Genomic DNA, 22,734 nt, shown 5'->3' with positions numbered 1-22,734 from the left:
GCAGCTAGCCCCACTTGTAGTTTCTCGGCACAAACAAGAGCAATTCAATCGAAGGAGATGTGTCCAACACAAAGGCATCCTCAATCACGTGTCTTATTTTCATTTTGTGCAAAGGTAAATGGACACTTTTATCAAAAGTTTGAAATCTGCGGAAGCCAGGCCCTTTCACCTGAAGGAAAAAAACAAAATACAATAAATCACTTTAAATGGTCTATAGAAAAGCTTCTTTATGAAGAAGCGAAGTGAGGAAGCTTGAAGCATAGAACTGTGTGCCAAATGGCAACATGAAACTGTTTACTATCTTTAAACTTTCCACAGATTTGCACAACAAACAAGATGCCTCTATTGTTGTTCTCCATAGCAACTTCCAGAAGGAATAGGTAAAACAGTCAAACCGCACCATAGCTCGATATCGTGAAAGTATATCAGGCTCCCAATCCTTTTTAGTTCGCGTTATAGCCACCTGCTTTGGCAAGTAGCGTTCTAATAGTGCAGACCATTCCCTGCATGAGCAAAGTATTCCAGAAAATTTCTTACAATTTTGGAAGTTTATACTAGAGCTATTCCTTGGAAGACTTGCTCACTTTCACTTATATTGTTAAAACTTACGAGCTCAGTTCAGGGTTACTGATAGCACCAATTTCAGCTAATATTTGCAAAGCGGCCAGCTGTGCTGCATCATCTCTCCCAACGGGGTAGTTTCCAAGGAGATAGTCATACTGTGACTGCATTCCATGAAATGAACCATTAGCTGGTTATGCAGCTTAAGTGAAAAATAGATGGAAGTAGACAGGAGAATTTACATGTTGCTTAACCCAAGGAAATAGAAGACTGACTTTCAACAGCAAAAACTGCAGAGACTTGGCATTCCTCATGGATAACACTGCCTTTGGGAAAAGAGATTATTTCTATTACAACCTGTACGTAAGTAAGCTGGACAAACATAGGTTCAGTTATGGCTTCATCAGACTCTCTAAAGAGCCGTTTCTTGAACAGTAGCTTGCACTGCAAAGCTTCACCCTTGTTTCGTTCTTTAGAAGCTTTGAATTCAGCAATAAGATCTCCAAGGTATTTGTTATCGTCCAGGCTTATATGCTCTTCTGTAACGCCAAACTTTAATTATTGTCCGCTAAATAAAGTATAGACATTGAAATAGTCTGCCATTCTGCATCAATTTCGAATTTCATAGAGGGAAGAAATGCAAGCAATAGAATTCTCAAATCTCAAAGGCAAGCAGCTAAAACAAATGACTCATGACCTTCGGGTCATGTACATGAAGATGCAAGATAACAACCATAAGCAACAGCACTTTATGCCACATGTGGCCCACTGATTTTTAACCAATTAGCAAGTTAACATTCCATAGCCATGTGGAAATAACCTATGCATATGACTTTAAGAAGTCAAACTTTACCAGATTAACCTGTATTTCAAGAAAATAAGTTGCCATGTTTGGCTAATAAAAGAACAAACACATCCCCTATAGTTACAAAACTTGTGTATTGAGACATTGACATGTTCAAGATAGAAGATAGCTACTACATTCAGTACCAGCACTATGTTCAAAAACAAACTACTATCCAGCCTCCAGGAATCTACACATGTTCAAGAGAACAAAAACCATAATTTTCAAGTATAAATGCTTACATAAAGACTAAAACAGAATCGACACTATGCCAACTTGAAGTCATATTCTCTTAGCTCATGTTGACGTAAGTTAGGGAAATGCAATTGGAAATCTTGAAAATGGCACACCATCCTAGATAGGCAAACTCAGGCATCTACTTAGGCGTTTCTATGTGTGTGTGCGCGCGCGTGCATCACATGCTTCAATACATGGATCATCTGGTGGCGACCGACATGCTGCATGGATTAGAGATTCCTGGAAGTAGCACTTTGATTGCTCAGCCTTATGCTGATGATTTATTTTTTACTCCTCCGAATACTGAGCACAATCTATCCTCCGTGATGCATGCCTTATCCTTATATGGTTTGGCTATAGGTCTTCATGTCAATTTCCAGAAATTCAAGTTGCTGCCTTTGCATTCCAAAGACTCGCATTCTCTTTTATGGCCGAGGGAAATTGTCCAACCCACTCAACTAGTTCGCCATCTCAGTTATCCTTTAGGTTGGATGATTATTCGTTGGCAAACAGTCTCACTGGATACTTGCAAAGCTGAAGAAAAAGCTTGAAAAGTTAGCCACTTGGCCATTGCATGTCAGGCTACGAATTGTTCAATCCATTTTGATGGCATATATTCAGTTTTACTTGCCTCTGATTATGTTCAGCAAGGGAGATCTTACATCTTTCATGTCTATAGTTATGGAAACCTTCTGGTGCTCCAGACATGTCAAGAAAAGTTTGAGATTGCTTTCGGTGCAGCATCTTTGTTCGCCAAAGATGCATGGGGGACTCAATATTCTTAAGATCCATGTGCATATTCTTGCTCATAAAGGCAAAATTTATGCAAGGTTCCCAGCCTTAGGCTGCCATGATGCACCATTTGCTCTCACAACTCACCACCCCTGTCTTTGGATATTGGCAGCCCACTCAATGGGATTTTCTTTTGGGTTCAATTGATGGTACGATCAAAGGCTATCCACTGGTATCCAACATGTTGATGGACTGGAAACACATCCTCTTGCATTTGGAATGGCATAGCCGGGATTCCTTGCAAGGAAATTCTCTACGAGCTGATTGTGCGTTGGCTTTGAGGAGCCTAGACGTTCATACTTCCTTAGTTTGAAAGGGATCCACTCAATTGCAGATGTTATTCATGATGATGGAACCCTTCTTTCTTTTCCTTTGGTTGCTTCTTGGCACGCATTATCGTCCTATATGGCAAACTATTACTCATATGCTTCAGTATTTTCAGCTAGTACAGCCACTAGAGATTGAAGACCAGCTTCAGGATTGGAATCTTCATTTGCCACAGGGTCGACATGCTGTCCTTTGAGGTTGTCTCACATTATTGTATCTTCTTTGTATAAAGTTCTTCTACCCTTGCCTTGAGTTTCACAGAGAACGAATCATCTTTTTTGGCAAATGAATCGTCCTGCAAAGTGGTGGCGAAAGAGACTGCGAGAGATTTGGAATTCTAAAATTCCTCTTCGACTAGCTTGGAGTTCTTCCATCTGGGCAGCTTTTGGCACGTAGACCCATTGCTCAAGCTATTTGCCCCAGATGTTTGGCTCCACGGGAATCAATGCCTCATCTTCTTTGGCATTGCTCTCACACCCGTGATTTCCTGGGCTTCCTTGGGTAGCGTTTGAGAACCAAATTTCCAAATGCTACCTTTGAGAAGTTTTTCTGGCTTTTTGGGATTCACCCACCCAGACAGAAGTTTGATTTGTTTTTCATTCGGGTTCGCTACTGGACACTCTGGACTCTATGGAAGGACAGAAATCATAGTCTTTGGTGATGTTACTTTCTATTTTCTCTTTTTTCAGGCACTCCTTGCAGCAATATTTCTATAATTGTCTACAAACTCAGTACATAGACTCTGATGTATACTTGTTATATACTGAGATCTTTTCTTGATGTATTTTGGCACATCCCATTTTGGGATATTGACTCTGTAATATAAAGCAACAAAAATTTCCACACACAAAAAAAAAAGTGTGCGGGTGGGTGGGTGTGGGTGTGCATGTGTGTGTATCTCTGTATGATGCTTGTCATGAGAATGACTTAGATGTGTCTTCTTTAGAGGTGTTTTCCCACTGCTTTTGATTTTTCAGAATAGTTTGTTTTCCAGGCTATTCTCATTGTAAAAAGTTTTTCTTATTATAAATTCAGTGGTTTCACCCCAAAAAAAATGTGTGTGTGTGTGTGTGTGTTTTCTTTGGAGGTGGGGTTTGGGGAAACTAATCACAAGAACTTGAAAAAAAAACAAGGAGCTCAGAAAACTATATAGCACATAGACGACAAAAGTTCAACACAGAACAACTAAATCACAGATATAGAGCATGTTTTTATCATTGGAATTAGAACAATCAATAATCTTGAGACATACAAAGCCCATAGGACTTTCACAAAGGGTACGAAGATAAGTTCCAGCAACCTCAAGGGCTAGGAGAGCCAGAGAGGAGTGCAACAGTGCATTATGTAATACAAAGAAGTGTGAACAACAAAGGGAATCGTACACAAGGTGTGGGGACTCCACCACCAGTGGATCTTGCACGCTTGCTAAGAACACACACGATAAACCACTCCCAAACAGTGAGTAACAACCAACTTTCTCCTCCTCAGTGGGGACTTCCAAGCTCTCTTCACATTAATGCTTTTCAAGCTGTTGTTTATACCAACTCTTGAGCAGATAAAAAAATAGTGTCTACAGGTCAAGGATAGCAAGTATGCTGCTGTAGCAGTAAAACAGAAGTAGCGTGTTTTTCTGCAAGGGTAGGAGATAAGGGAGTTGGAGTATCAAGAACTTCTAGGGGTCATCATCAGCTTGATGGATTGTTTCTGAGGCCTCTATGGTCATGCCGCTGGTAATAGAGATAGTCACTCATGTAGCTACGTCCCATGCAAATATAGAGGAAAACTAAATCAGCTATTCAGCCATCTGCTCCACTAGAATTGCCTCCCTATAAGCTTGAAGGTTGTGGTGCTTCGTCTCATCTAAGGACAGATCAATAGATTTGCTTGGCTTATCTGAATAAGGATGGTCACGGTTCTCCATGAGATCATGTGCTTCGGCATTGTCTTCCTCCTATACATCAATAAATTGAGGCAGTGATCTCCTTTGAGCAATAATCATAGGTGTGGTTTCTGTACAGCTGCCAGCAAGCCAACAAGATCTTATTCTGTGGCATGGCTGTAGGTCTCTCATGTAAGCTCCAACAAGAGCCATAGGTCTAAGGAGACAAGATGCTTGTTTTCCTCATTGAATAAGATCGCTTCCTATGCATTTGAATCTTGTGCTTGATTGTGACATTTGATTACACAAATAGCTATCTCAGTTTTTTATTTTTTAATTGGTATTAGGGGCGGCAATTATTGAGAAGACCTAATTTGTTAGAAGTGCTAGAAGGATGGACCCTACCTTTACAGATACAACTACCGATGAAAAGTCCACAAGAATTTCCACACTTCAAATGCACCTGATGGAGAAAAATGTCTAAAGGCCTCTTCACTCTCCTACCCCAGTCTCTCCATCCTCCTACTTTCCTCATTCTCTTGCTCTCCATCTCCCTCCTCCTCCTAAGCGCCTACTCTCTCTCTCTCTCTCTCTCTCTCTCTCTCTCTCTCTCTCTCGCTAAGGGTGCTAACATTGCTAAGTGCAACAGGAAGACGACAATAGGTTAAGGGTGGAGCTCTCTCTCTCTCACCCTCTCGTCACCTGTGAGCTGCTGCTGCGTGGGGCTACTATTGCTACGTCACCTGTGGCTGTCACCTGTGAGCTGCTGCTGCGTGGGGCTACTATTGCTACGTCACCTGTGGCTGCACCATCGACGCTCCCCTCCGTTGGGAACTGCCGTGGCTACGCTACGCCAACGTAACCCCTCTACCATCGACGCCCCCCCTCTCTCTCTCTCGTCGCTCACCCCTCCGCCCAACCCCCCCGCTCACCCCCCACAGCCCTCACAGCCCGCCCCCCTCCGCTCAGTCCCCCGCCCACTCCTCCGCTCACCCCTCCGCTCACCCCCCGCACACCCCCACCGCTCAGCCCCCACAGCCCTCACAGCCCCTCGCTCAGCCCCCCCGCTCAGCCCCCCCCCCTCGCTCACCCCCCCGCTCACCCCCTCCCACTTGCAGCCCCGACCTTTTTTTTTTTTTTTTTTTTTTTGCCCCTCTTGGGAGCAGCCCCAACCCCATCTTTTCTTTTTAATTTTAAAATCTCTCTCTCTCTCTCTCTCTCTCTCTCTCTCACATCGCGCATTGGCAGCGCTCGCCATCTCCCGCTTTTCAATGTTGCCGGCTTCCCGTAATTAAAAATGGCCGACACCGTCAAGCATGTTACAGAAGCAGCAACAGCAGCAACATCAATGGCCGCCACGACCGAGATGCTGCACTATAGTAGAAGAGGACTCGCAAGTTCTACAAAGGACAGCGCACTGCCCGCACTTGCCGCACTCCCAGTCGCAGGTACACTGGTTTCAGCTCCATTGTCTCATCTTCCGCCCAGCGCAGTGCCCGCACTCCCAGTCGCAGGTTCACCGGTTTCAGCTCCATTATCTCATCTTCCGCCCATAGCTACTTTGTACCCGCAGTTTTTTTCACCCCTCCCCTCTCAGGTTCCTTCTTCTCCTACCCCTTCTCCACCCTTTTTTCTCTCCCTCTCACAGCCCTCTGTCACCTCTTCCCCTTTGTTGCCTATTTTACCTACTTTGCCATAGGTTACCTCCTCCTCATCCTCTCTACAGACTTTACCCATCCCCTCCTCTCCTTCCCCGGTACCCGTTTTCTCTCCCCCTTTCCAGCCTTCTCCTTCATCCCCGCTACCCACCTTACCGGTTTCCCCCCTGTCTCCCTCTCTTTCTCCTTCCATGCCTTGCACTGTTTGTCCTTGCCGCCACATCCTGCCAGAGCTTCAGCACTTTGAGACCCATCTCCGAGCTGCACTTCAGATGCTTCACAGGAAGGACGAGACCATTTCTCTACTTACGGCTCAGGTTGCATCTCTTGCTGATCGAGTGACACAGCAGGATCGGGAGGTCTTATCTATTAGGACAGATCTTCAGGTCTTACAGGCGACCCATAGGACTCTTGCTGGAGAGATTCATGGACACACAGAGCGAGTGCAGCAGATCGAGACTCGCGTTCAGCACATGGATACATCTCCCACTACAGCAATAGCAGCGGTTGAGGAGCGTTTGACCTCCCTTCAGACAGAGGTCCAGAGAGCCACAGAGTGGGTGGATGTCGTCCGCCGTCAGCCATCACAGCCTCAGAGATCTACTGTATCAGCTACATTGGTCGAGTCACAGCAGAGGGCCACAAAGGCCCTCAACATTCGCATTCGTGGTATCTTACCCTCGGCGACAGAGTCCACGATGACACAGGCTGTGACCTTTGTCTCTCAGACATTGGGAGTACAGGATCATGGCATTGTAGGAGCATATAGAGTCGGGAGGGATCCTACTAGAGAGCAGCCCCTCATTATCAGATTCAGAGATGCCCAGGCACGTCTAGCTGCCCTCAGGAGGAGAGGGACACTCAGAGACCACCCACAGATTTCCATGGACGAGGATCTGACTCAGATACAGGTTGAGGAGCGCAAGGCGCTCATGCCTCAGAGAGATGCAGCCCGAGCTCAGGGCAAGTGGGCAGTGATTAGGGATGGCAGACTCATCACAGGCACCTTGAGGCGTGCTCCCACAGTGCTTAGAGATGGCAGACCAGCAGATACAGCCCCACCTCCACCTCCACCTCCTACCCCGTCCGCTTGACGGGACAGGGCCCATGGGACACACCACCCGTCAGATAGTCTACGCATCGCTGTATGGAACTGCAATGGTTCTTTTACAGCACAACCAGGCAATCTACGGGGGGCATTCTTTGGGAGAGAGATCATCTTTTTCACGGAGACACACGAGAGTCCAGAGAGACCTTTGCCACGAGTGACAGGGTATACATGGAGATCTGCCTTCAGGCAGCACGCCCGGACATTTGGAGTGAGAGGATCTGGAGGAGTGGCCATTTTGTACAGAGAGCATCTCGATCGAATCATCACAGTGGAGAGAGCAGATTCACATGCCCGATTCTTGTGGGTACGCATCTGCCGCAGGGCCCCTCAGCGAGATCTTTTTATTGCAGTTTGCTACTTCCCCCCGGCGCAGTCGATCTATTCTTCCACTGGACCAAGCCAGTCCATATTTGAGGATCTCTCAGCGGACATTGCAGATTTTTCACGTCGCGGAGAAGTCATCCTTTTAGGAGACTTCAACGCGAGGACCTCAGACAGACAGGCCCTCACTTATGACTTCATGGAGGATCCGGTCATACTCCCAGCATTTCACGATGATAGCCTCTGTCGGACTTCATCAGACTGCACAGTACAGCCCACAGATCAGGGACGTCAGCTACTGAAGCTCCTCACCTCGCACAGTATGGTCATTTATAACGGCTTGTCAAGGTGGCCACAGTCTTCCATGCCTACATTCTCTTCTGCTTCTGGGCGTGGTACTAGCGTTATCGACTACATCATAGGTCCCCCGACTCTAGTCCCTTCCATCCATAGCCTTACTGTTAGCCCCTTCATGCCCTCTGCCGACCATGCACTCATCCACTTTACTTTGACTCATGTCTCCCATGACCCACCTCCCCCTCGTTATCACGACCGCCAACCCTACTATGAGGTTCATTTCGACCACCAGTTCGATGATGTATATAGCCAGAACCTCAGCCGCCTACTCCGTCCTCATCTATTAGATGCTCTACCATCCACGCGGGACCGGTGGGAACTTGTACATACTTCACTCGTTTCTGCCGCTCACATGTCGTTCCCTGCCACATGTCATTCGTCTAGTCCCCCACCGGTTGGTCTTGTTCCTTGCAACGGTTGGTATGACGAGGAGTGTAAGGAACTCCGCAGGAAACTTAACCTTGAGACCAAGGAGAAGTCTCCCCTCCTTGCCGAAACCAAGAGAGACTACAAGTGGTTGGTTAGGCGCAAGAAACGCCAATTTCTAGCACGGAATGAGGAGGAGCTGAGAAGCTTGCTTTTCAGCTGTGACTCCAAGGAATTCTGGAGAAAATTCCTCCGCTCGAAGTCTCAGAGCCCCCTCGCTGATCCACGTGTCTGGTCTGCATATACTTCAGCTCTATACAATGTTCCAGATCAGCCAGATATCGATTTATCCCACTCCCCTAGGCCAGCTTCATCTAGTCTCTTCACACCAGAGAGTGTCCGTGCAGCAGTCCACCGATTGAAGAACGGGAGAGCTAAGGATCATGATGGATTGCAAGCGGAGTATGTAATCCATGGGATTGATACCTTAGCTTTTGTTCTCTCCCGTCTCTTCAATGAGTCTGTTTGTACAGGCCTACCACAGTCCTGGTTAGGCAATACCATAGTACCTATCCACAAGTCGGGGGACCCTATGGAGCCGTCGAATTACAGGACCATCATGATTGGCCACGTTATGGCCAAGATCTATGCATCAGTTTTGGAAAGCCGTATAAATGACCATGCCGAGACGACAGGACTCAGAGCCAGAGGGCAGGCTGGATTTCGCAGGGATCATTCGACGCTTGACCACATTCTCACACTCAGGGCACTGGTAGAGGAGGCGAAGTCACGAAGGCAACGGCTTTATTGTTGCTTCGTGGACTTCAGGAAGGCATTTGATACAGTTCCGCGATTCAGATTGTTTCAGAGGATTCGCGAGATGGGCTTCAGTGGAGAAACACAGTGGGCTATCATGACTTTGTATGAGAGGGTCACTGGTCGGGTTCGGACACGTGAGGGGCTCTCAGAGGAGGTATGCAGCACGATTGGGGTGAAGCAGGGTTGCCCGCTCTCTCCTACTCTCTTTGGACTATATATTGATGAGCTAGAGATGTTCGTACAGATGACAGGCGGTGTGGGCTCTACTCTCTCAGGATCCTCCATTCCTATCCTCCTGTATGCGGACGATGTGGTTCTCATTTCCTCTACTGCTCAGGGCCTCCAGGCACATATTGAGGCACTCCACAGGTTTTGCCAGGACAGGGGATTGACCGTAAACCTTGGCAAGACCAAGGTTATGGTTTTCAACACCTCTGATCGTATCTACAGCACGGATGAGTTTTGCTTCACTTATGACGGACAGCCCATTGAGCTTGTTAGAGAGTACACTTATTTGGGGACAGTTTTCAGGGGACCGATCTTTACCATGACATATGCAGCACGAGATAGGATTAGTAAAGGGTATGCTTCGTTGGCTCATCTTGAGCGTCAGTGTTTTCAGTCCCACTTTCAGCATCCCGATACGAAATCCCTGCTATTTGACACATTGGTGAGACCAGCTGCGATGTATGCAGCTCCTTTCTGGGCAGGAGACCTTGGCGCTGCAGATTGGAGACGAGTAGAGAGGTTACAGATCATCATGTTCTCTCGGCTCATTAGGGCCAAGGCTACAGTTCCGCACGAGATCATGCTAGCAGAGTTTGGAGCTACTCCCCTTGCATTGGATGCAGCGTTTCAGTCGGTCATGTATTTGCACAGGGTTAGGGAGTTTGGAGACTCAGCAGCAGGCAGGGCTCGGTTGCCATGGTTAGCACTTGCATCTTCTATGGAGTTGGCACGATCTGGGGCTCCATACTGCTGGTACTTCAGACTCACTAGGTGGCTCACATCTCTTGGACTAGACATGGATAGACTGCCTCCCTTCTGATACAGCATAGATGCCCCTCATCTCGAGTTGACTCGCCACGAGCTTAGTCAGGTCACGAGAGCAGACTTGCTGCAGCTTCATACGTACCGCACTTGGATTTATCCCACGCAGCTTCCGACGAAGATGGCCACATATCGTGACCACTTCCTTCGGATCTCAGAGGATGGATTTGTCATTCCACCAGGCTACACAGGTATCCACATGTCCCACTCACTGAGGATTGCCCTTGGCCAGCTTAGAGTCTCTTCGCATCAGCTCGAGATAGAGGCTGGTAGGATGCGACGCATGGAGGATGGACGGCGTCCAGGCCGAGAGACCACGATCTGCCCTTGTTGCACCATGGGAGAGGTGGAGTCAGAGGAGCACTTCATTTGCAGATGCCCGCTATATTATGAGATCAGAGGGAGATTCCACTGTCTCTTCACGGATGGCTTTGGACCTCTCTCACGAGTGATGGATTATGAGGATCAGCATTGCCTAGCTCTTTATGTCAGGGAGGCCACTATGCTTCGACGACACTACCTCAGAGACCATCAGCACAGACCGGAGCGTGATAGAACCCAGCCCGATAGAGCTCAGACACACGCTATACCAGATGACAGGTATCAGGAGGAGCACGAGGAGGTCAGAGCTCACACAGGACACATGCCTCCACCCTGTGGATGTACATATGAGATGGTTTGTAGACGCCGCAGGATCTTGTTACATAGGGGACGTGCTCGCCGCTTCATCTCCAGACGATCCAGGATGATGGCAGCTTTTCGGAGGAGACTTACTCATGGAGATCTCGCCCCACCAGCCGCTCACCTCACTTTTGCTCAGATTTGTACTCTCATAGCAGGAGGCAGAGTCGATGGACAGGATTTCCAGTATTATTTTGGTTCTCAGACTCCGTGATACATGGACTTGTATCTTTGCATTGACATATTGTACTCATCCCCCCATTTTGCACCCAGGGGCGGTTTCCTTGCATCTAGCTTACTTTGCATTTAGGCTCGGATTTGACAGTATGTACTTTCACTTGCATTGTATTGCGTAGCACTTAGATGATATTCGACGATGCCTCTTCTTTGTGGCACGTTGATTTTGTGCTATCTTGTACGCAGAGTTCTTGATGTCCCATGGGCCCATTTTGGCCTTTAGTGGACAATAATACACTTTCTTTCTTTCTTTCTTTCTCTCTCTCTCTCCCCCCCCCCTCCCTCCCTCCCTCTCTCCGTCGCTCAGCCCTCCCCTCCCCGTCGCTCAGCCCTCCCCCTCCCCGTCATCCGTCGCTCAGCCCCCCCCCTCCCCGTTGCTCACCCCCTCGCACTTGCCCCCCCCTCCCCGTTGCTCACCCCCTCGCACTTGCAGCCCCGACCCCCCCCCCTTTTTTTTTTTTTCAGCCCAAACACGCCTTTTTTTTTTTTTTTTTTGGGGGGCAGCCCCAACCCCAACTTTTCTTTTTAATTTTAAAATCTCTCTCTCTCTCTCTCTCTCTCTCTCTCTCTCTCTCTCTCTCTCTCACATCGCGCATTGGCAGCGCTCGCCATCTCCCGCTTTTCAATGTTGCCGGCTTCTCGTAATTAAAAATGGCCGACACCGTCAAGCATGTTACAGAAGCAACAACAGCAGCAACATCAATGGCCGCCACGACCGAGATGCTGCACTATAGTAGAAGAGGACTCGCATCTTCTACAAAGGACAGTGCACTGCCCGCACTTGCCGCACTCCCAGTCGCAGGTACACTAGTTTCAGCTCCATTGCTTCATCTTCTGCCCAGCGCAGTGTCCGCACTCCCAGTCGCAGGTTCACCGGTTTCAGCTCCATTATCTCATCTTCCGCCCATAGCTACTTTGTACCCGCAGTTTTTTTCACCCCTCCCCTCTCAGGTTCCTTCTTCTCCTACCCCTTCTCCACCCTTTTTTCTCTCCCTCTCACAGCCCTCTGTCACCTCTTCCCCTTTGTTGCCTATTTTACCTACTTTGCCAGAGGTTACCTCCTCCTCATCCTCTCTACAGACTTTACCCATCCCCTCCTCTTCTTCCCCGGTACCCGCTTTCTCTCCCCCTTTCCAGCCTTCTCCTTCATCCCCGCTACCCACCTTACCGGTTTCCCCCTGTCTCCCTCTCTTTCTCCTTCCATGCCTTGCACTGTTTGTCCTTGCCGCCACATCCTGCCAGAGCTTCAGCACTTTGAGACCCATCTCCGAGCTGCACTTCAGATGCTTCACAGGAAGGACGAGACCATTTCTCTACTTACGGCTCAGGTTGCATCTCTTGCTGATCGAGTGACACAGCAGGATCGGGAGATCTTATCTATTAAGACAGATCTTCAGGTCTTACAGGCGACCCATAGGACTCTTGCTGGAGAGATTCATGGACACACAGAGTGAGTGCAGCAGATCGAGACTCGCGTTCAGCACATGGACACATCTCCCACTACAGCAGTAGCAGCGGTTGAGGAGCGTTTGACCTCCCTTCAGACAGAGGTCCAGAGAGCCACAGAGTGGGTGGATGTCGTCCGCCGTCAACCATCACAGCCTCAGAGATCTACTGTATCAGCTACATTGGCCGAGTCACAACAGAGGGCCACAAAGGCCCTCAACATTCGCATTTGTGGTATCTTGCCCTCGGCGACAGAGTCCACGATGACACAGGCTGTGACCTTTGTCTCTCAGAGATTGGGAGTACAGGATCATGGCATAGTAGGAGCATATAGAGTCGGGAGGGATCCTACTAGAGAGCAGCCCCTCACTATCAGATTCAGAGATGCCCAGGCACGTCTAGCTGCCCTCAGGAGGAGAGGGACACTCAGAGACCACCCACAGATTTCCATGGACGAGGATCTGACCCAGATACAGGTTGAGGAGCGCAAGGCGCTCATGCCTCAGAGAGATGCAGCCCGAGCTCAGGGCAAGTGGGCAGTGATTAGGGATGGCAGACTCATCACAGGCACCTTGAGGCGTGCTCCCACAGTGCTTAGAGATGGCAGACCAGCAGATACAGCCCCACCTCCACCTCCACCTCCTACCCCGTCCGCTTGACGGGACAGGGCCCATGGGACACACCACCCGTCAGATAGTCTACGCATCGCTGTATGGAACTGCAATGGTTCTTTTACAGCACAACCAGGCAATCTACGGGGGGCATTCTTTGGGAGAGAGATCATCTTTTTCACGGAGACACACGAGAGTCCAGAGAGACCTTTGCCACGAGTGACAGGGTATACATGGAGATCTGCCTTCAGGCAGCACGCCCGGACATTTGGAGTGAGAGGATCTGGAGGAGTGGCCATTTTGTACAGAGAGCATCTCGATCGGATCATCACAGTGGAGAGAGCAGATTCACATGCTCGATTCTTGTGGGTACGCATCTGCCGCAGGGCCCCTCAGCGAGATCTTTTTATTGCAGTTTGCTACTTCCCCCCGGCGCAGTCGATCTATTCTTCCACTGGACCAGGCCAGTCCATATTTGAGGATCTCTCAGCGGACATTGCAGATTTTTCACGTCGCGGAGAAGTCATCCTTTTAGGAGACTTCAACGCGAGGACCTCAGATAGACAGGCCCTCACTTATGACTTCATGGAGGATCCGGTCATACTCCCAGCATTTCACGATGATAGCCTCTGTCGGACTTCATCAGACTGCACAGTACAGCCCACAGATCAGGGACGTCAGCTACTGGAGCTCCTCACCTCGCACAGTATGGTCATTTATAACGGCTTGTCCAGGTGGCCACAGTCTTCCATGCCTACATTCTCTTCTGCTTCTGGGCGTGGTACTAGCGTTATCGACTACATCATAGGTCCCCCGACTCTAGTCCCTTCCATCCATAGCCTTACTGTTAGCCCCTTCATGCCCTCTGCCGACCATGCACTCATCCACTTTACTTTGACTCATGTCTCCCATGACCCACCTCCCCCTCGTTATCACGACCGCCAACCCTACTATGAGGTTCATTTCGACCACCAGTTCGATGATGTATATAGCCAGAACCTCAGCCGCCTACTCCGTCCTCATCTATTAGATGCTCTACCATCCACGCGGGACCGGTGGGAACTTGTACATACTTCACTCGTTTCTGCCGCTCACATGTCGTTCCCTGCCACATGTCATTCGTCTAGTCCCCCACCGGTTGGTCTTGTTCCTTGCAACGGTTGGTATGACGAGGAGTGTAAGGAACTCCGCAGGAAACTTCACCTTGAGACCAAGGAGAAGTCTCCCCTCCTTGCCGAAACCAAGAGAGACTACAAGTGGTTGGTTAGGCGCAAGAAACGCCAATTTCTAGCCCGGAATGAGGAGGAGCTGAGATGCTTGCTTTTCAGCTGTGACTCCAAGGAATTCTAGAGAAAATTCCTCCGCTCGAAGTCTCAGAGCCCCCTCACAGATCCACGTGTCTGGTCTGCATATACTTCAGCTCTATACGATGTTCCAGATCAGCCAGATATCGATTTATCCCACTCCCCTAGGCCAGCTTCATCTAGTCTCTTCACACCAGAGAGTGTCCGTGCAGCAGTCCACCGATTGAAGAACGGGAGAGCTAAGGATCATGATGGATTGCAAGCGGAGTATGTAATCCATGGGATTGATACCTTAGATTTTGTTCTCTCCCGTCTCTTCAATGAGTCTGTTTGTACAGGCCTACCACAGTCCTAGTTAGGCAATACCATAGTTCCTATTCACAAGTCGGGGGACCCTATGGAGCCGTCGAATTACAGGACCATCATGATTGGCCACGTTATGGCCAAGATCTATGCATCAGTTTTGGAAAGCCGTATAAATGACCATGCCGAGACGACAGGACTCAGAGCCAGAGGGCAGGCTGGATTTCGCAGGGATTATTCGACACTTGACCACATTCTCACACTCAGGGCACTGGTAGAGGAGGCGAAGTCACGAAGGCAACGGCTTTATTGTTGCTTCGTGGACTTCAGGAAGGCATTTGACACAGCTCCGCGATCCAGATTGTTTCAGAGGATTCGCGAGATGGGCTTCAGTGGAGAAACACAGTGGGCTATCATGGCTTTGTATGAGAGGGTCACTGGTCGGGTTCGGACACGTGAGGGGCTCTCAGAGGAGGTATGCAGCACGATTGGGGTGAAGCAGGGTTGCTCGCTCTCTCCTACTCTCTTTGGACTATATATTGATGAGCTAGAGATGTTCGTACAGATGACAGGCGGTGTGGGCTCTACTCTCTCAGGATCCTCCATTCCTATCCTCCTGTATGCGGACGATGTGGTTCTCATTTCCTCTACTGCTCAGGGCCTCCAGGCACATATTGAGGCACTCCACAGGTTTTGCCAGGACAGGGGATTGACCGTAAACCTTGGCAAGACCAAGGTTATGGTTTTCAACACCTCTGATCGTATCTACAGCACGGATGAGTTTTGCTTTACTTATGACGGACAGCCCATTGAGCTTGTTAGAGAGTACACTTATTTGGGGGCAGTTTTCAGGGGACCGACCTTTACCATGACATATGCAGCACGAGATAGGATTAGTAAAGGGTATGCTTCGTTGGCTCATCTTGAGCGTCAGTGTTTTCAGTCCCACTTTCAGAATCCCGATACGAAATCCCTGCTATTTGACACATTGGTGAGACCAGCTGCGATGTATGCATCTCCTTTCTGGGCAGGAGACCTTGGCGCTGCAGATTGGAGACGAGTAGAGAGGTTACAGATCATCATGTTCTCTCGGCTCATTAGGGCCAAGGCTACAGTTCCGCACGAGATCATGCTAGCAGAGTTTGGAGCTACTCCCCTTGCATTGGATGCAGCGTTTCAGTCGGTCATGTATTTGCACAGGGTTAGGGAGTTTGGAGACTCAGCAGCAGGCAGAGCTCGGTTGCCATGGTTAGCACTTGCATCTTCTATGGAGTTGGCACCTGGGGCCCGATATTGCTGGTACTTCAGACTCACTAGGTGGCTCACATCTCTTGGACTAGACATGGATAGACTGCCTCCCTTCCGATACAGCATAGATGCCCCTCATCTCGAGTTGACTCGCCACGAGCTTAGTCAGGTCACGAGAGCAGACTTGCTGCAGCTTCATACGTACCGCACTTGGATTTATCCCACGCAGCTTCCGACGAAGATGGACACATATCGTGACCACTTCCTTCGGATCTCAGAGGATGGATTTGTCATTCCACCAGGCTACACAGGTATCCACATGTCCCACTCACTGAGGATTGCCCTTGGCCAGCTTAGAGTCTCTTCGCATCAGCTCGAGATAGAGGCTGGTAGGATGCGACGCATGGAGGATGGACGGCGTCCAGGCCGAGAGACCACGATCTGCCCTTGTTGCACCATGGGAGAGGTGGAGTCAGAGGAGCACTTCATTTGCAGATGCCCGCTATATTATGAGATCAGAGGGAGATTCCACTGTCTCTTCACGGATGGCTTTGGACCTCTCTCACGAGTGATGGATTATGAGGATCAGCATTGCCTAGCTCTTTATGTCAGGGAGGCCACTATGCTTCGACGACACTACCTCAGAGACCATCAGCACAGACCGGAGCGTGATAGAGCCCAGCCCGATAGAGCTCAGACACACGCTATACCAGATGACAGGTATCAGGAGGAGCACGAGGAGGTCAGAGCTCACACAGGACACATGCCTCCACCCTGTGGATGTACATATGAGATGGTTTGTAGACGCCGCAGGATCTTGTTACATAGGGGACGTACTCGCCGCTTCATCTCCAGACGATCCAGGATGATGGCAGCTTTTCGGAGGAGACTTACTCATGGAGATCTCGTCCCACCAGCCGCTCACCTCACTTTTGCTCAGATTTGTACTCTCATAGCAGGAGGCAGAGTCGATGGACAGGATTTCCAGTATTATTTTGGTTCTCAGACTCCGTGACACCTGGACTTGCATCTTTGCATTGACATATTGTACTCATCCCCCCATTTTGCACCCAGGGGCGGTTTCCTTGCATCTAGCTTACTTTGTATTTAGGCTCGGATTTGACATTATGTACTTTCACTTGCATTGTATTACGTAGCACTTAGATGATATTCGACGATGCCTCTTCTTTGTGGCACGTTGATTTTGTGCTATCTTGTACGCAGAGTTCTTGATGTCCCATGGGCCCATTTTGGCCTTTAGTGGACAATAATACACTTTCTTTCTTTCTTCTTTCTCTCTCTCTCTCTCTCTCCTTCTCCTGCTGCTCCTCCCTTCCCTGCTCCTCCCGCTGCCTGGCTGCTCCGCCCTTGCCTCTTGCAGCTCCGCCCGCTAGCCTCCCCTCCCACTCCACAGCTCCGCCCTGCTCCGCTCTGCAGCCCCGCGCTGCCTACTCCCTGCAGCTCCCTCCTCCACCCTCAGCTCCCCCTCCGCGCAGCCCCCTCCACGCAGCTCGCTCCACCCGCTGCCTCCTCCCCTCAGCTCCCTCCTCCACACGCTTCCTCCTCACTGCACTGCCTCCTCCCCTCCTGCTCCGCCGTCTCTGCTGCCCCGACTGCTGCAGCTCCCTCCGCGCAGCCTCCTCCTCCCCTTCTACCCTGCCTCCTCCACTCAACCACCCGCCGCCTGCTGCTGCTCCCCCCGCCTGCTGCAGCTCCTTCTTCTGCGCGCCCTCTTCCCCTTCCACTCCGCCTCCTCCACTCCAGCCACCCGCTACCACTCAACTCCCCGCCATCCCCCTCTCCTACCCCCTCGCGACCCCTCAGCTACTCCCTCTACCACTCAGCCCACCCTCCCCTTCCCTACTAGCCCCCCCCGCCTGCTCTCAGCCTACCTACAGCCCCCCCGCCACCCCTCAGCCTCTTTTCAGCCCCCCTAGGGGTAACTCCCATCATGGAGAGGGAGCTCATCACGCTCCCGCTCCCACTCCTGCAATAAGACCTGCACCAAACACGAATCAATCAAAACGAAATGGGAAAAGGTGGCAAGGGTACAGCTAAAGCCGCCAGAAAAAATAGACACAGTTGAAACTCGAAGATGTGAACACACGATACAACCACAGTGGACTTGGAGTGGACAGCAAAGCAAAGGCGGGGCCCACTTCCGCCACAGCCTCAGCTTCAGCTCTAGTCTCAACTCCAGACCTCCCACTTTGCCAAAGATATTCAAGGGGAGGATGAGACATCCCCATTTGCTGCTCTTTATCGGTCCATCGTTGACTTCTCTAGCCACGGGGAAGTCCTCCTAGTTGGGGACTTCAACGCGAGAACACGCGCTCGTCAGGCACCACTCCTCGACTTCAAGGATAATTCCACTCTACTGCCAGACATTGACCTTGAGGAGGCAAGTATAATACGAGTTTCGGCTGACAGACGAGGACCGCTCACATCCTATGTGTAGGCACTATTAGACCACGGCAAGATGCATGATCTCATTATCTATAATGGTCTTGACAGATGGCCCGCATCAAGTGGCTTCACTTGCTTTCCACATGGGGGAGGCTTCAGTGTTGTGGACTACATCATGGGATCACCTGCCTTCACATCTCACATCACTGACTTTACCGTAGCACCTCTCCCTCCAGGGCTGACCATACCTATCTTTTCTTTAGCATTTCTACCCCCAGCCACACAGCACTTTCTACCCCGTTGAGCTCTTACTCCACTTACCATGATGTACGCTTTGATCGCGATCACTCACCTACTTACTCTGGTCGTATGTACATTCTTCTCGCATACATTGACTTTATACCCTTACTAGAAGACCGTGCTGTCCTAGTCACTCGCTCATTACACGAGGCTGCTCTTCACGCCTTTCCCCACACCACCCGCTCCACCCGTCCACCACCTCCTAGGACCGTACCCTGTAATAGCTGGTACGATGATGAGTGTAAGGCTTTACGCCGTGGGCTCAAATTCAAAACAAAAAACAGCCTTCGGAGCGAATCAGCGAAGCTACGCGAGTACCGCCGTATGGTACGCAAGAAGAAACTTAACTTCGTACGTCAGAACGAGGAGGAGCTACTGAACATTTTGTTCAATAACAACTCTAAGGACTTCTGGTGGAGATTTCTAGAGGGACGGCGGTCCCCCCCCACCACTCACTGACACTCAGGTGTGGTCTGATTATGCACGCACGCTCTATGATATCCCAAATCAGCCAACCCCTAACCTATCACATATGCCACACCCCACATTCTGCACCCTCTTCACTAGGAAGGGGGTAAAGGATGCCGTAATGAAACTTCATAATGGCCGAGCGAAGGATCAGAAGGGACTATGCACTAAGTTCATTGCATATGGGATTAACCTCCTAGCCCCGATCTTAGCCAAGTTATGTCGAGGACTCAGAGCAGCGAGACAGGCCGGTTTCAAGCGGGATCATGGAACCATGGACCACATTCTCACGCTCAGATGTATCATCGAGGAGGAGAGGGCATGGAAGCAAAGGGTTTACTGTTGCTTTGTGGACTTCTGCAAAGCGTTTGACACCATTCCGAGAGCTCGTCTCATACGACGCCTACAGGATCTGGGTTACGACTAGGAGATCATTTGGGCTGTCATGGCACTTTATGAGAGAGTTTCAAGCAGAGTCTGGACAGGATCTAGATGGACAGACGAGATCATGAGCACTATCGGGGTCAAACAAGGGTGCCCATTATCACCTACCTTGTTTGGCCTCTACATCGACGAGCTCGAGACTGTGATACAGGCATAGGGTGGGGTAGGTTGCTCTCTCGCGGGCACGCTGATCCGGATATTACTTTATGCAGATGACGTGGCTCTCTTTTCTACCTCAGCAGAGGGGCTCTAGAGACACCTTGACGCACTACAGTCCTTTTGTGAGTCTCATGATTTAAAGGTCAACTTGGGTAAAACCAAGGTTATGATCTTCAATACATCCCGCGTCGTCATGCGCAATGAGCATTTCACATTTGAGGGGTCCCCTGTTGAGGTGTATGGCAGCCCATGCTGGACGCTAGATTTGTCGGATACAGAGTGGGCCAGGGTGGAGCGGCTACAGATTCTCATGTTATCACAGATGATCCGTGGTAAGCCATCCGTCCCTCACTCACCCCCATTACAGCTAGATGCTGCATTTCATGTCATTACATATCTGTACCGAGTCAGGGAGTATGGGGATTACACATCCGGGTGTAGCAGGATACCATGGCTAGCATTGTCCTCTTCTATGGCACTTGCAGCAAGGGGAGATCAAAGGTGTTGGTATGCACGCACAGAGAGATGGTTTGCAGGACTAGGGCTCCACATGGACAGACTATCCCCTTTCTAGTATAGCATGGATGCTCCTTTCTCTCCCCTCACATGAGGTCAACCAGGTTATCCTTGAGGATCTACTACAGCTACACACATTCCGGACTTGGTTGGGCCCCAGTGATCTTCCAGTGAAGCTGGGCTTCTACAGAGATCACTTCTTACATATCACAGTGGAGGGTTTCGTTGATCCACCAAGATATATGCTGATTCACCTACCCCCCTCGCTAAGGATCTCCCTTGGGTAGTTCCGGGTCTCTTCACACAGACTTCGTATCGAGAGCAGCCGAGCAGAGCGGTTACACAGGGAGAGGTACATATGCAAACTGTGTGACATGCAGGAGGTTGAGACAGAGGGGCATTTCATCTTCAGGTGTCCTGTTTACTATGAGATCCAAGGGCGTTTCTACTACCTCTTCAAAGATAGTTATGGGATGTTGGCTCGTGTCCTCTCCTACCCAGACTAGAGATGTTTGGCTGGTTTCATTCATGAGATGCTCAGACGCCGAGATAGGATACTCCGAGGACAAAAACAGGAGCAGACTTCTCTCTTGACTGATACCTCTCAGAGCTCTATCACGGAGTTCTTTTAGCCAGATCACATAGACCCCCATGAGGCGAGACCTTGACATGATTGTGACCCAGAGCCTATGACCCGACAGCTCAGACAGAGGGTTGACTCACATATCACACTTGGGGACATCCCCTCCTTGTTTAGAGTCGGAGGCCGACCGACGGGGGTCACAGTGACCTTGGTTAGACGCAGAGCTACGACCAGGAGACGTACCAAAACTGCACCCTTGAGGGGGCGACAACGTTCTTTTGCTGACCTCATGCCTCCGCTTCCACAGCCTCATCCATCCTGATGTCCTGTTGCTGATGATGATGATCATGATGGTTATGATGATGATGCTGACAATGATGCTGAGATTGATATATATATATATATATTAGTAGCTCCACTACCACAGCTCTTTGTACTCAGGTTTTCTCGCAGTCTCATAGACCCATCGGTCTTCCGAAGACTTTAATAAACTTGCTTTCTTCTTTCTTTCTTTCTCCCTCCTCTTTCTCCCCATACTCTCCCTCATCCTCCCGAGTCCCCATGCTCTCCCCCCCTCCTCCTCATACTCATCCTCCTCCCCCTCCTCTTGGTCATCAAATTGGTACTTCTCCCAAGACATAAAGAAGTATCTTTATTGCATTGACGGTGGTCAAGAAAGTTGACTTTGTTAACTAGAATAAGCTTTTTTTTACTTTTGCTTTGCCTTAGTAAAAGAGAATGGTGGGGACGCCCACAAGGGACTAGGATTAGTCCAAGAACTAAGAATGCATGCACTTCGCTAACCTCTAATGGGTTAAAGTGTTGGAGCTTGTCTGTGCAATGTGTAGGACTTAAGAGAGTGCAAAAAGAACCCAAGAGTGTGGAGAAAAGCACAAAAAGCAAGTCCCACGAGGCCTAAAAGCACGGACAAGGGGGGTGCCTCTTTAAAAGGAGGGCCCACAAGATAAAAAAGACACCAAAAGCACCAGATTTAAAAAGAAAGCCTTTTGTTTGTTTTTTTTTTAAATTAAAAAAAAGAAAGCCAAAAAAGCTTGGTTTTTTTGTAAAAGTAGCTTTTAGAAAGCAAGCCCTGGCTTTTTGCTAGGCCTAGTCTATAAAAGAAAGGCCCCAGGCCTCCCAGATTGATTCAAGAGTTGTACTCAACTTCATGCTCTTTTCAGAGCCAATTGTACAAAGTATTACTCTATTGCAATAAAGACCTTCGGGGGGGTCCAGCCCTTATTTCTCGGCCCTAGTGTTGCACATCCTGCTTCTCCTTCTTCTCTCCCTCTGTTCTATCACGAAGAGTCTAGTGTTGTGCAAAGTATTATTCTATTGCAATAAAGACCTTCGGGGGGGTCCAGCCCTTATTTCTGGGCCCTAGTGTTGCACATGTTGCGTCTCCTTCTTCTCTCCCTCTATTCTATCACGAAGAATGTTTGAGATAAGTGCTGCAATTATGACTTTTCTGATTTTCAGATTTCAATTGTGTTCTCCAATTTCTATCACAAAGTTCTTGTGAAATATTGAAAAAATATTGCGTGGAAGTAGCAATCTATGTTCTTTCTCTCCCTCTCTAAGTTCATTTTGATTCCCAGAAGAAATCTGTTGCTACTCCTCATCAGATGAAGCTATTAGATGTTGTTTATCCTTGTCATCTATGAAATTCAAAATCTATCTTGGTGATTATCTATTGTGAATCGAAG

The 22,734-nt window shown here is 49.3% G+C and overlaps 1 protein-coding gene across 2 annotated transcripts in view; it reads right to left on the bottom strand.

The window, feature by feature from the left end:
• Positions 1-22,734, bottom strand: part of LOC147885749 (kinesin-like protein KIN-14I) — a 93,868-nt gene that overhangs the window by 31,502 nt on the left and 39,632 nt on the right. For both annotated transcript variants that reach the window (XM_087396118.1, XM_087396117.1), the window contains 3 exons: positions 919-1,100; positions 610-725; positions 401-503 (listed from right to left, as the gene is read on the bottom strand). In XM_087396118.1, the coding sequence (XP_087252244.1) occupies positions 401-503; positions 610-725; positions 919-1,100 (401 nt within the window). The remainder of the gene's footprint in view (positions 1-400; positions 504-609; positions 726-918; positions 1,101-22,734) is intronic.

This window comes from Dipteris shenzhenensis, chromosome 25 (genome assembly GCF_047967505.1).
Source record: "Dipteris shenzhenensis isolate YYH24624 ecotype China chromosome 25, Dip_SZ_1.0, whole genome shotgun sequence".
Classification (NCBI taxonomy): domain Eukaryota; kingdom Viridiplantae; phylum Streptophyta; class Polypodiopsida; order Gleicheniales; family Dipteridaceae; genus Dipteris; species Dipteris shenzhenensis.
The sequence above is the reverse complement of the archived record's forward strand: the minus strand, read 5'-3'. Positions and strand labels throughout refer to the sequence as shown.